At 41.2% G+C, this 14,926-nt stretch overlaps 1 protein-coding gene across 2 annotated transcripts in view; it reads left to right on the top strand.

Moving 5' to 3' along the window:
• The window catches only part of Jarid2 (jumonji and AT-rich interaction domain containing 2), a 234,696-nt gene that overhangs the window by 137,816 nt on the left and 81,954 nt on the right, over window positions 1–14,926 (top strand). Inside the window, exon 4 of one of the 2 annotated variants that reach the window (XM_048348437.1) lies at window positions 12,610–12,751. The exons of the other annotated variant lie outside the window; for it this stretch is intronic. Coding sequence (XP_048204394.1) covers window positions 12,610–12,751 — 142 coding nt within the window. The remainder of the gene's footprint in view (window positions 1–12,609; window positions 12,752–14,926) is intronic. 2 annotated transcript variants of the gene reach the window in all.

The following is a 14,926-nucleotide window of genomic DNA, read 5'->3' as shown; positions in this document are numbered from 1 at the left end:
GGAGTACACTGAAAACATTTCAGATGCTCTTTAACAAGAGGATCAAAATAAATTGTGAAGTGATTAAAATTCACTTCTTGTGGAATACTGTGGAATCAAATGACCCAGTGAAATAAGCAAAGTGATGATTGGGCGTTAGTAATCTAAGGTGAGTTCGAAAAACACAGGTCCTATGTATAAACTTTTTTCAAGGTTCATAACAGCACAAAACAGTATACTAACACAGCATAAACAATTTGATGAAATGGTTTTGAAGATAGCACCTAGACAAGCTTTTAAGTAATGTCTCTGTAATTGGGTTAGTAATGAGGTAGTAGACACTTCTTTTATTTGGGGTGACGGGTAAGTGTTGAACTCCCGGCTTGGGTACTATTGTGCTTTTTGTGCTTATGGCTAGGTCTCTACCACTTGAGCCACAGCTCCACCTTCAGCTTCTTGGTGGTTAATTGGACATAAGAGTGTCATGGACTTTCTTGTCCAACATGGCTTTGAACCATGATCCTTAGCTCTTAGCCTCCTTAGTAGCTAGGATTACAGGCATTAACCACTAACTCCAGGCTTAGATATTCTTTATGTTATTAAAAAGTAGCAAGGTGAGCCCAACACCTGTATTCCTAGCTACCCAGGAGGCTGCATTCTGAGGATCACAGTTCAAAGACAGCCTGGGCAGGAAACTTTGTGAGACTCTCTTCTCCAATTAACCACCTGAAAACTGGAAGTAGAGCTGTAGCTCAAAGTGAGAGGGCACTAGCCTTGAGCAAAAACAGCATCCAGGTCCTGAGCTGAAACCCCATGACCACCCCCTACCTCCCAAAAGGGAAAAAAGACCTCTAGCAAGATAATGTGTGGAGAGGGAGAGTCTTTATGGTTTGAGATATGCTGTCATATTTGAATACTGACACTTATTTGGTGCTAACTTCATTCTGTAAAATTGGAATAAAGGAAGGAGGATTCCTGTCTAGTTTTTCTGCCCTGTGGTGTATTTAATTGGGGAAAGTTTTATTGGCTACTGCTGATGTATTTCCAGTTTCCTGTTCCAGAGGATGCTATTAATGTTGTTGGGTATTGCTAGTTGGCTTTCTTTTCTTTTCTTTTCTTTTTTTTTAGCCAGTCCTGGGCCTTGGACTCAGGGCCTGAGCCACTGTCCCTGACTTCTTCCCGCTCAAGGCTAGCACTCTGCCACCTGAGCCACAGCGCCCCTTCTGGCCGTATTCCATATATGTGGGGCTGGGGAATCGAACCCAGAGCTTCATGTGTTGGAGGCAAGCACTCTTGCCACTAGGCCATATTCCCAGCCCCCTAGTTGGCTTTCTTTGGGGCAAAGGCTAACATTTTACTTAAAGAGCCCCAGTTTGATTGGTCTTCCTTCTCCTCCCCTCCTCTTTTTTTGTTTTGTTTTGTTTTGTTTTGTTTGTTTGTTAGTCATGGGGCTTGAACTTACAGCCTGGGCACTGTCCTAGAGATTTTCTGCTTAAAGCTAAACTACTCTACCACTTCTGGCTTCCTGGTAGATAAGAGTCTCAGGGACTTTCTGGCTCTGAACCATGATCTTTGGATCTCAGTCTCCTGAGTAACTAGGACTTCAGTTGTGAGCAACCAGCACCTGACGATTGGTGTTTCTTAATAAGGTGTTTCTTTTGCCGCTTTTTGCCCAAAAGCTGCCCAAAGGCCACTGTAGACTTGTGTATATTTTTTGGGAAGATTGATGATTAGGTTTCTCTTATCTTTTTTAAGTTTGTTAAATAAACACTTACTTGCCTTCTTATTAGTTGTTGTGAGAGTAAGCAGTGGTGAAGTACTGTTCACTGCCACTCTGTCCAAGTTAAAGAGGATGTTAAAGAGGAACCAGTATCCATGTATGAGTCTCAAAAGTTCATTTCTGCAAGCTGTATAATGTTGCAGGTTCCTACTTTCTCTTCTCATCTCATTGCCTCAGAATTAGTATACATAGAAATATCCATCTGTCTCCTTTCCTATTCTCTGCTCTTCATTTCATGCAGAAGCTAAGGCACATCCTGGGAAAGGGTGGAGAAAAGACCAATCGTCATCCCTAAATGATCTTTCACTGTCCATGTATAGCTAGGACACTGGCCATTTTGTGCAGTGGAGAATGTGCTGGCAGGCCCATGTTCTTCAGGGTTCTATCTTGAGACTGTATCATACATCTGTCCACAAATGCCACAGGATGTTAAAATGGCCTACCTGTTGATTTTTGTTAGGAGCCAGGGTGTCCTGAGCCACAGTTCCCTCTTTCTGTTGTTGGTAATGTAATTATGATATCAAATTGTTGATACCAAGTAGCTGTTAGAGAAGGTGCACCTACCTTCTGATACTGTTAAAAATACCGGCCATGAGCTGGGCATTAGTAGTTTATACTTGTAATCCTAGCAACTCAGGAGACTGAAATCTGAGAATCACAGTTTAGGGCCAACTGGGGCAGTACACATCTGTTAGACTCTTATCAATAATTAATTACCAAAAAAGTCAGAAGTGGCTCATGTGGTAGAGCACTGGCTTAGAGCAAAAGATGCTCAAGGACAGTGCCCAGGCCCTCAATCTTAGGACTGGGCCTCCCCCCCCCCCCCCCCCCCCGACAGCCATGGTAATTTAGTCTACTGGCACTTGCATGATAGAAACAATAAGCACTTGGTCTTGGGGTAACAGCTTCCTAAATAAGTTAATGTGTGTATTACGGTTTGGGGGGGTCTCATGAGATGGGCCAACAACTAGGGAACAACAGTTAAAAAACTATTGCTAAGGAGTTTCAAGGAGCCCTTAGTTTAATCTTTGAAGAAAAATTTCAGTGCCCTGTGGTGTTCACAGTGCTTGGCTACCATCTTTACCCTTTCCTGGATGGACAGAAAGAGAAGCATGTAAGTGGTGTTGAGAACATGTGTTTTGAACAACCGCCGGTTGCCAGATGAAGTTCAAAAAGCTTCAAAAGAATTGACTTAAAAAAAGAAAAAAAAGACATGCACTCCAGTTATCTGAGGCCAGTTGGACGCCTGCCTTTTTCACCTCTCTTTGCAGCTGCCAGGCCACAGAGCCTGTTTTGTGAAAGATCCTCAAGAAACAATAAGGGAAAACAGCTTCTGTTTGATTAGATTAGATCAATTTATGTGCTTTGGGGCGGGGCCCTGGCAGGGCTGGGGGAGGGGTATCCCTGTATTGCCAGTGGTCCATGCCTGCCCATGTGGTCACTTCATAAGTAATGAAGCTCTGTGGTGACTGCATGCAGGAGGAGGGGGGAGGGTGGGCTGGAGGAGGAGCATGTGGAAAGAGATTTCTGCAGTCTGTCTGGAGAGCTGCCCAGGTTTCCCAGCCAAAAAAACAAATAAAAATAAATAAAAGGCAAGTGCTGAATGACACAGATTATGATATTAAAAAGGGATGCCATTGAAACTGTGCCCTGAATTCTGTCATTGGGAGTGTGTATGTGTGTGTGTGTGTGTGCGTGCGTGTGTGCCTGTGCGTGTGTCTGTGTCTGTGCGTGTGTGTGTGCCTGTGCTGGCGGGTTTGAGTGTGTGTGGTTTCAGTGCATTACCGGACAGGCTGTGAATGTGAACTTGTGGACAATTCAGCTGTCAGTGTCCCCCTCCAACCAAGGTGTCTCCTCTCCCTCCAGATGCCAGAAATTCTGTAATTCAGATTTGTCTGCATTGCAGGTTGAGGGAAATGGCAGGATGAAAAGCTAGTCATTCTTTCTCTTTTTTTCCCATTATAATTTATCAAGATGGGGTTGGAGGGAAGCACCAGCCCAGAGACCCCTCCTCTTTGGTGTTCGATTCCCTTCCAGGCACATAAATAACCTTCTCTCCCGGCTGTCTCCCCTCCCCCCTCAGCCCGCTGCTGTTTGGCCGTCCTATTGCTGCGCGGAATCTGCACTGCCGCTTGCTTATTACGTACAGGGGAGGATTGTTGACAAGTGCTCCTGTGCCTGCCTCACTGCGCTCTTCCTCCCTCCCTCCCTCTCTCTGCCCTTCTTCCTCTCTCCCTCTCTGCAATGATCCGGCTCTGAGGATGGCTGCTCCACGGGTCTGTCAGGTGCAGTTTTTGGTGGCTTATCTTGAGGAACCTGGGATAGAAGGTCTGTTCCTATCAATAAAATAAAAACCAAATAGCTCGAGATTCTTTTCAGGCTGATATGGCTTTTGTTGGAGAAATAGGCCTTTGTGGTTTCCCTGCTGGGGTCCTGATGAAATCCATTATGGATGGCAAGGTGCTAAAAAATAATATATGTATATGTATATTTGTGAGTAATGTGTAAAAAGAAGTCTGCGATTTGCTTGATATTAATATTCTTTTAGCTTTGATATTGTCCCCAGGGGCATTGGTTGCTCCTGCAGAGGCACTGTGGAAATTTACAGGAGAGAATTAATGTCGCTCTTAATGCATTAAGCTCTGTTGACCATTTTGGCCAAATCTGCAGTTTTAACCAGGCTTGTATGAATTTAGACATTTCTCTAGGGACTGAATGCCATCCAGCTATCTGCTGATCCCTTTATTTTGTTACCAGTTTCTGTGATCATTTCCCAGCATTTAAATATAGGTGCTTGATTAAAGTTAATTAGTTCTTCTGCACCCAAAACCTCTGGTTGTCCTTATAAACAGCATGCTTGGTTTCATTTCTCTTAAATCTTTTAAAATCTTTCTCTTCTCTTCTTCCTTTGAAAGATGGAGGAAACTGAGGCATGTAAATAGATAGATCTCAGTCCTCAAGTGACTGGGTTAAATCGCAATGTTTTAAACTCCGAGTACCCTTCATTCTTCTCCCATATTTTTCTTTTTCTGCAGTCCATATTTGCATTACTCTGCTTAAACAGAGATAAACGTTAGACGCCATCCATTGTAGGTGCCTTGAAGTGGCCACATTCCTACAGTCCCAGCTTCCATTGTATTCCAGTATTGGAAAGAGGCAGTAGGCCTCTCTCAACTTGTTTACTGGCAGCAGGTTTTGTTTTGTTTTGTTTGGACTCTGAATAGACCACTTAGCCCTATCCTAATATATTCATCTGAAAAGTGGGTGGGCAGTCCTGTTTGTTTATATTCAGGAGACGTAATAATGAAACTGAGGGAATTACTGTTTCTCCAATTATGCTACAGACAAAACATAACTTAGAATTGTTATGCTGCTTTTGCATGATATAAAAGCATCTGAAGAGATTTTGGGGGTAAGGGTGTTGTTGTTAACTTACTCATAAATTGTATTGTGAAGTTTTGCCTGAGCATCATCACAGATTAGTATAATAACTGATAACTTGATGGCACTTATTGATGGACATTAAAGTCAACTTTGCTTACCTTTGGAGAGCCTTAGTAAAACTGGAGAGTAGTTTTCATTTAGTTACCTTACTCCTATGGCATAGATTTAATGATATGAATGACGTTTTAAAGACCTACTACATACATACATACCTTGTAGTTACTTTAAAAGTATCATTAGGTATCTGTGAACATACATATATATGTATGTGTATGTGTATATATATACATATATATGAAAAACAATAAATAAATATATGCACCTGGAGTAGCACAAAAAATCCAGTGTGAACTAAAAAAAACAAACAAAACCAACAACCAAGTGTTGACACGTCAGTGTAGCTGAACAGAAGGTTTTGAATGCACTGATCTCATTGATTTTTTTTTAAAGCTATCAAAACTGCCCTATGTTTACCTGTATTTTGTATGATTCTGAGTGCCCTTGTTCTTCAATGATCCCATTGTTCTGTAGTTTTTATTTAACCGAGGCCTACATCCAATGTTGCTCTTTATGCACTTGTGGATGTGGAAGGCAGATTTTGACCTCTGAGGTTCTTTATCATGACACTCTGTGCTGGAAAGCCCTTTTAGTAAGTTGAAGATTGCAAGAATCCATGCTTTTGGTGGTTACTTTCAGCTAGGTTGCCTGGTTGGTTTGTGGGTATGAAATTTCAAAGGCTGTTAGAATGGTGGATAGATATAGGAAAGTTATGGCTTAGGACAGCAGAGCACTAATGATTGAGTGTGAAAGTAGAGCTTGACATTGTAGAGCATTGTAGGTATTTACAGTTCAGTCATGACACTTGGAGTTTCTTACCTTGATTACTTTGAGAGTCATATTAAGCATGAAGAATGTTTAAATCATGAAGGAAGACTGAATATTGACCAAAAGGAGTAAGGGAATTTTGCCCAAAATGGTTATGATCGCCAGAAGTTAAATAGCTCCTGAGCTGGTTCTAAAATCTTTGAAGGTCCTGACTCCCTTCCTACTGAAAGATTAAACAAATTCATAAAGTTAATCTGTCACCTTTGCTGTTTATTTTGTTTTATTATTTTGTTGAATTATTTCCACCAGAGAGGTATATTTGCTCTCCTCTTCTGATTGTGTTGGTTAGAACAAGGGAAGAGGTTCCTCTTTTGTCTTTGGGTATCACTCATTTCAAGGATTAGACTGTGAAAATAATGCCCATTTAGGGAGTAGGAGTAACCTGCTTACCCTTTCCTGTGTAATACCAGATGTCTGGCCTTGTTTCCTTGTTGCTCAAGGTGAGGAGATCCTTTGTGGGGTGTAAGTTCCCTGAAGACTTGATTTTTGAAAATAGTCATTCATATATACATGTATGTATATTCATTTTACCCAGTGGTCCAATTTTTTGTGTTGGATTTTTATCTTCCACTTTTTCTCAAAGATGGGGCTTGCAGAGATGGTTTAGATTTCCCAAGAATAGGTCTGCGTGGAGAGAGATTGGTGGTAGTCAGAGGGCTCTTGTGGGATTGATTGATATATAACAACAAACTAAAGCTCGATCTTTTGGCAGTTGGGGTAAATGAAGGAATATCTGCCCCAACCCTGTGTAGCTATGTCTTGTTTTGAGGGCCTCTGGTTGTGGGGGAGGGTTGTATGTGATTATTACATTTTGGTGGCAGTGATGGGAAGTTTCCAAGCTGATTTGAGACAAGACAAAGGGGAGCCCCAGTTGGCTGAAGGGTCTTTCTCATGAGAGAGAGAGGAATAACATTCTTTTCCATAGTCAGAGGTATGAAGCTATTGTCATTTGTACCTCATTGACTTTAAGTGTGCCTCTGACATCCTGCATCATGATCTTCCTTTGCTCTCGCCCACATCAGCTTGTTGATCTGGTTAGCATGTCAGTGGACAAGCCTGAGCTGGGCTTCCCAGGTGCTCTGCCCTGCTCGGCCCCTGGCGCTGGAACTAACCCTGTGTCTGTTACAAGTGTCACTGCTGACCTGCATGTATACAGTTGGGGTTAATATCCACCTTCATGGTGACCCTGTGAAGCTGGCATAGCATTAGAATTGTCTATACTATCTATACAATGTTTGTTTCTTTTGAAGTCTGGGTGAGCCTCGGCTTTATTTTTCATTAGTAATGGCGGCAAAGCATGCATTTTGATTACCTCAGAGAGGGTTTGGCCTCAACCCAGAGGTGCTGCTTTTATAGTTTTCCTCCTAACTCAAATCCCTGCTTATGCGTGTGTGTGTGTGCATGCGTGTGTTGCACAAGCATGCTGCACAAGCATGAAACACATATGCGCGCACGTGGGGAGAAATTGCTGTTGAAAATGAAAGCACTCTGGAAGCTTGACTGTTTAATATGTAATGTGATACCTTGTCTCACAGGGACAGGGTGACAGACGGCGTTGGCTCTATAACATGCAATCACCTTTTGTGTGTGTCTCCTACAACAAAGCTAAATACATTGACTCTCCCTAATATGCAAATAAGTTTGGTGTGCTCCAGATGTTTGAGAAGCACTGGAACAGCTTCAAAGCCCTCCTTGTTTTTGCTTTTTTAAACCCTCTTTTGGCATTGCTTTTGTGGAATATAGGCACTGAGTTTTATTTTGGTTTTTGTGTTCTGTCTGTTGCTGTATGTGTACCTGATGGGAAACGACCATTGATGCCACTTCTTTGTGTCTAAAACATGCTAGTGTGATTACACACACTAGTTCTTTTTTGAGGGTGCTAGAAAAGATGTAAAAATTGGTCTCTGTGTTCTGAAATCTAGACTTCTCACCAATTGTGTTAGAAGTTCCTTAGCTGAAGGAATCATCAGCCTAAATTGTATTTCAATTTTTATCATCTTCTTCCTGTTAAGGTAACAGGGAGATGATCATACACATACTCCCAACGATCTCCAGCAGGAATTCATTTTGCCCTTCTCTCTTGTGATTTCTGACTCAGAGAAGAAGCCTGTTGTGTTGTATTCCTTGTGTGGCATTAGAGGCCTTTTCATTTTTTTGCTAATTTGGGATAAATAGCTCCTGAATTCGCTGAGTCCTTGGTGGCAGGGTTCGATTGAGTTTGATTTCTTGGAAGTGGGTAGGGGTGGTTCTCTGTTTGCTGTGCTGTAGTGTCCGGCTGTGACACATTGCCCCTGTCAGCTGATGGTGTTTAGGCTGAGGGTGCAGGCACAATCCCCAGGCTGTCTTTTAACACTGTGATTTGGAATTTTCAGCTCATATTTATTGCTTTTGTGAAAGACAATAGGCATGGTTTAATTTAAGTTCAACCTACTGAATATTAATAGAGGAGAACAAATGTTAATGTGAGAAGACTGCATCTTCGGGCCATTCAATTTCCTCTGTTTAACCTCCTCTCCCTAACAAAGGTTTATGTTGATGGGGGAGGGCTTTAGGAAAATAGAAAATGATGTGATTGTGTGAAGTGGGGTGGGATGCAGGTTTATTATTTCTCATTGACTAAAAATAATAATTTAAAACATTGGTAGCAGGGCTGTGTTAGACAGGGGAAAGAAAAGGCAGCACACATTAGCTCTTCCAATGTTATAATAATGGCTGTTCTTCCCCGTGGCACCACATTCTATCTTGCTGACCTGGCTCTCCTACACTGAGCAGTCTGTGTGATTTGGTTTAAAACATTAGAACTGAAATGGGATAGCTAGTATAGTGGAAATGTGAGAAATGGGGGTGAATTTGGGAAAGGAAAAAAAAAAAAAGCCCTGGTTTATCCAACCATGCAGATTTTTGAACTAAAAATAACTATGAAATTTTCTGAATCAGTATATGCAGAATGAGAGTATTCAGATTGAGAAAGTCATTCATTTGCAGTACAAACTCAGGCCTGCTTCTTCATAAAGGCTAGGAAAAACTGTGGTCCTTTTACTTTGTATGACAGGCAATTAATTCTCTGTGTCTGGGCCCCATTTTCTAAGTCTGGAGAGTGAATTGGATTCAGACAACAATCCATGGATGTCTGTTCTAGTTCAGGTCGACCTCATTGTTCCTCTTGCAATGGGGGAAGCCTGAGTGCTGTGAAGGCACTAGTCTGATCAGGGGAGAGGGACAATGGAGTCACTACTTTGAGTCTTTTCAGTGTAGCTCAGTTGTGCCTTGGGTTCAGAGCAGCATATCGTTGCCTTCCTTGCCTGTGAGCTCACAATTAAGTCAACTAAAGTCCCTAGGTATTTTTCATGATGCAGAATTTCTTCATGCAGTTTCTTTGAATTTGTGCCTAGTTGTTTGGGAGAGAAAGTGTATACCACATAGTGTATGTCTGTTTACACTTATAATTTTTTAGGTCTGCATATTGTACATGCTATTTTTTTTATTTTATTCTGAAATCAGCTAACTATTAATAATAACCTAATGACAAGTTTTATTAGCAGGCCACCTAAAACTATTGGGAAAAGGTAGATGAACTCCTCCTGCATGTACTCCTGCCCTTTGTGGTGGCGTCCCTGACAGTTATGTTGTGATAGAGCCTTAGGGCCCAGATCTTCTCCTACTGATATGGCCCACATAGTGGCCCACTTAGTGGCTCTTGAGATATGGAGACTTGTATCACTTCTTGAATGTTAGACAGCATAGACACAGTCTGGGGTAAGGCCTTTTATGGGTTCATGCTGGAGAAACACTGGGGTAGTTGAAGAGAAAGCTGTCAACCTAATAAACAACTCAATTTTCTTGTGCTGGTCTTTATCCTCCTACATCACTTTTCCTCCTTTTTGGTGTTTAGTCATATTCTTGTTCTTTTGCTGTCTGGCTGCATCAATTCCTTATCAAACTGGCTTTCCCCTAATGCTTGGTCTTTTTTTGTTTTTCTTTTTTTCCTGCTAGATATGGGCAGTGTTCTTTTCTTGCACACTGTACTAAATGGCATGTACCCCCGTGTTTGTTTGTCACTAGAGTATAGATTTTGTTTGATTACGCCCACCCCAGTGCCCTGGCAATTTAGTAGGCGTTAATAAATGGCATGAATTCACATCTCCTCCTTCCTTACCCAGCTGTATCCTCCTTTATGTACATGTATGTTATTGAAACCTTGAGCCCATCCATGAATTCATTTAGAGTTAAGATGCATAGCCCTGTCCCCTGGAGCAGGGGAAGGGAGCTAAATCACGACTTTGGGGTCTGTTTCTAATCTCTGTTGAAAGTATAGTCTCTGTCACCCTAATGATTTGGTTCTCCCCTATGTCTGCATTAGTTCTCCAATGTACTGGGACTAATAGAGAGGTTATTTGAAACACATAGGTAATTTTCCTTTTCTAGAGGCACAAATACATTGAAGCAAGCAGGTGAAGTTAATTGTAGTAGTGGATTTGATGTAATTTAATACATCAGAAATATTTCCATAATTAATCTACTTGAAATAATTAATGAAATGCTACATTTATCACCATCCATTTATTGTGGCATTGGGGGTTTGAACTAAGGGCCTCATGCTAGCTAGGCAAATGCTCTTTTCCTTGAGCCATGCACACTCATTCCATTTTTGCTTCAGCTTACTTTTTAAATGGGTTGTCACTTTTCTCCCATAGTCTAGCCTCAGACCACAGTGCTCTACCTCCAACACAGCTGAGATTACTTGTATGCATTAACAATACTGATTTTACATTGTGTGTGTGTGTGTGTGTGTGTGTGTGTGTGTGTGTGTTCATTTATTAAGGAGTGTTCGTAAGAAAAGGGAGATAGGTGAGCTGAGGAAGAAAAGGCAATGAGGAGGTGGTCTTGACTGGAGTCTGGTCCTGGAGGCAGTGGTAAAACCCATGTTTTACCACTGGGCGTGGGTCCATGTTAAAGGTACACTGAAGTCTTAAAAAATTAAACTCAGTAAAAGTAGTTTGTTAGAATTTGTTTCCCATTGACACTAGCTAGGCTAGGTTGGTTTCCATGACATGGTTCTGTATGGGATAAATGCCTACTAGAATGCATAGCTCAGGGATTATTCTGAAATGTTGGCCACATTTTGTCCGCAAAAGTCCTTCATTTATTTCCATGCCATTGTGGTGTATCTCCCTCCCCTACTCAAGTTAGTTCCCTAGATGTTGTCTGTATTTGGGAAGCTTATTTTCACTTTCATGCTTAAGATCTCATATTATAAGTGAAGAGCCATGGGATTTTACTTATTACATAGCATTAGATTTCCAGCCTTACATTACTACTTCTATTCTGAAACCATAGGGAGTTATGTACATGCATAAGCAAGTCTCACCCTTTGTTGTGCTGCAGTTTTCCATGAATGTTATCAGATAAAATGTATTACATATCTGTTAGAAAGATAACATTCTCTCAAGTTTTCATTGCAAAGGACAGGAACCACTCTTAATGTTTCAGTTCCAGAGAGATTTCACATGGAATGAAGTTGTCTATAATCTTGTGGAATGGTTGGACCAACCAAAAAGTCAAGGCACTTATCCTGTGTTTTTTGGCTTCAACATTAAACCCTTGGCCTATGTAACTTCAGTACTATGCAGTTGCCTAGCACCTGAAGCCCATTAACCTACCTGATCCATGGACAGTTGTTCTGGGACATGGTATAGGACTTTCTCATCAGTAAGGCCTGCATTGATTGCATCTATTACTTAGTAACACAGCTGCTGCTTGAACCCTCTGAGGGCCAGCAGTGTGTCCTTGTCGTCCTCCTCTGCCCCACCTTTCTACACTTTTGCCCATAGAAACACATCTGTGGTCACCAAGACTCCCAGTTGTGCATGGTGTAATACCTGCTGTCATATAGTGTTCTGGTCTTAGAGAAGATAGGAAACAAGTCTGGTTCCAGTGTAAAGTAATGGATGGTATTGTTTGGGATCCTGTTATGATATAGCTACAAGGTAATGATGTTTTTGCTTGTGTGACTGGTATTAGGGCTCTGAAGGTAATTCCAAAAAATATTTTAGTATTTCTAGAGTAACAATTTACCACTTCTAAAATAACTACCTTGAATTGATTGACAATTTACATTACGTTTTTCTCTTCCACACTTCAGTCACAGATGATAGTAGTCACATACATGGAAAAAAAGAATCTTAGCTGGGTTGGATGGTATATATGCCTTCAATCCTGCAATCCTGTAATTTAGGAGACTGGAGCATGAAGAACATGAGTTCCACGCCAGCCTCTATGCGATATGGCAAGACACTGTTGTCTCTTCTTCCCCCAGCTTCCCCCAGCTACTCCTCACAAATAAGCAAACAAACTTCCAACCTTTTGGCTTTCCCATTCAAAAGGGGGATTTGCATTTGTGAATTTCCTGTTGTCCATATTCTTGTTTGTCTTTCATCAGCCATTGTGTAGGGTTTACTGTGGTAAAGTACTGCTTCCTGATGTGATATATTTAAGTGTTTATCCCCTTTTCTCACCTGTAGGGCTCCTTGGTAATGACCAATCTAAGGGATTAGGACCAGCATCAGAACAGTCAGAGAATGAGAAGGACGATGCATCCCAAGTGTCCTCTACTAGCAACGATGTTAGTTCTTCAGATTTTGAAGAAGGGCCGTCGAGGAAAAGGTTAGTAATCAAGGCTAAAAGTGTTGGTGCATTATTTAAATCAGGGAAGTGCCAGTTTTTGTCACGTGGGGACAGATGTTGGCCCACTCACCCACAATATCACAACTTTCATAGAATAGCCAAAATTTGGAACTGAAGGTGTGGCTCAAGTGGTAGAGCTCCAGCCGTGAATGGAAAAATTGAGTAAAAGTGAGAGGCCCCGAGTTCAAGCCCCAGTACAGGCATCAGTAAATAAATAAAAACCCAGGATTTCTGTGTTCTGTCCAGTATTAATTAAAAATGAATAAACAAAACATGCTATGGACCCACTAAGTAAACTATGTTTTTGCCATGAGAAATGGCCAAAGAGTTCCCAGCTGACAATATCAGGTCTTAAAATATTCACTGTGATTATTTGTGATCAGTAGTAACAGTGTCTGTGTGTGTGTGGGTGGGGGTATTAGATGCTTTCTGCCATTTCTGGAGAGATATTTTAAAAATTTGCAGATTAAATGTCTTCCTTGAATTGATTTTCTTCTCATGAAAGTATAAATTATACTGCATTTTCAATAGATAAGTATTTAGCCAACTTATGAAATCAGTTCTTCAAAATGAAAATAATCAGCAGTTATTTCTATATGATTTTTCTAAATGAGCTTAAGACAATTTGTAAGGAAGTTGGCTCTAGCTGTTTTCCTGCCTCCCTTCCTCCCTCTCTCCCCCCTTTTCTCTCTCCCTGCTTTTGTTCAGGATGGGCAGTACTGGGGCTCGAACTTGTCCTGGAATACAGTTTTGTTTTTTTCCTTCAAGGATAGCGCTCTGCCCCTTAAGCCACAGCTCCAGCTTTTTTTTTTTTTTTTTTTTAGTGTTTAATAGGAGATAGAGTCCCATGGACTTTCCTCCTCTGTCTGACTTGTGATCCTCAGATCTCAGCCTCTTAAGTAGCTGGAATTATGGGTATGAGCCACTGGCACCAGGCTGTAGGTTCTGGTAATTTTGTGAGTTTATGGTTTCAAGGATAATGATAGTGACATTACATAATATTTTAAAAACTGGGTATTAAAAAGAAAATCCCTTGCTGGTAGCTGCCCTATTTCATAGTGTTAGTTATTTCCCCTTTTGCTTAGAGTTTTTATATTTCATTTTCGTTATTTTATTTTATTGTCCTCGGGTTTGAACTTGGTGCCTGGGCACTCTCCCTTAGCTCTTTTGCTCAAGGCTAGTGCCCTGAGCCACTTTGAACCAGGGAGCCATTTCTGTGCTTTTGAATGGTTAATTGGAGATAAGAATATCTCAGACTTTCTTTCCCAGGCTGGCTTTGAACTATGATCCTCAAATCTCAGCCTCCTGAGTAGGAAGGATTATAAGAGTGAGCCACCAGCTCTAGGCCTGTTCTTATATTTGATGCTTCACTGGATTTTTGTCTTTATGACTTTATTAGAATCTGTCAGTTTGAAGTTAGGGTGAAAAAGGAATTCCTGGGATCTGAGCTTTCTGTGACATATCCTGCAGAGTTGTTGAAACAATCTAGATATGTAATTACAACTTTGGAAATAATCTAGATACGTACCTGTCATGAAGAACTGAACTTAGTGGAAAGTCAGAAGGAATGGAGGCTAGATATGTGTAACTACTTAATGGTTTTTGAGCCTCAAATTTTTAGGTGGATATCTCAAATTTAGTTTCTTCTCTCTCAAAGTGTCTTTTTGTTGTTGTTGTTGTTGTTGTTTGTTTGTTTTTTGGGTTTGCTTAGCAGGTACTCTACTATTTGATCCACTCCTCTAGCTCAGCTTTTACCCACTATTTTGGAAACCGGCTCTTGGATATTTTTCTAAGCAGTCTTGGTCTCAAACCATGATCCTCTCAGCCTCCTGAGTAGGTAGGATTATAGGTATGAACCATATTATATTATAGCTAGTCCATATGAAACATTGCCCCTGCTCCAATTCCATAATTGAGTCTTCACAAAGCAGGTATTTTCAGCGATACGTAGAACAGTCACATCAGTAAATACATTGGGATATATGACCATATTGTCTGTGCCTTTCATCACTTTTTCTACTGTGAATTTTGACCACCTCCCCCCCCCCCCCCCCCACCCGTGGCTATGATCTGACCATCATGATGACCTAGGGTGACATGCCAGCAGGCTTCATTTTCTGGGAGAGTTTCTGTGTAATGGATAATGCCTCTCTA

Source organism: Perognathus longimembris, chromosome 6 (genome assembly GCF_023159225.1).
Source record: "Perognathus longimembris pacificus isolate PPM17 chromosome 6, ASM2315922v1, whole genome shotgun sequence".
Classification (NCBI taxonomy): Eukaryota; Metazoa; Chordata; class Mammalia; order Rodentia; family Heteromyidae; genus Perognathus; species Perognathus longimembris.
This window is presented reverse-complemented; position numbering and strand designations above follow the sequence as displayed.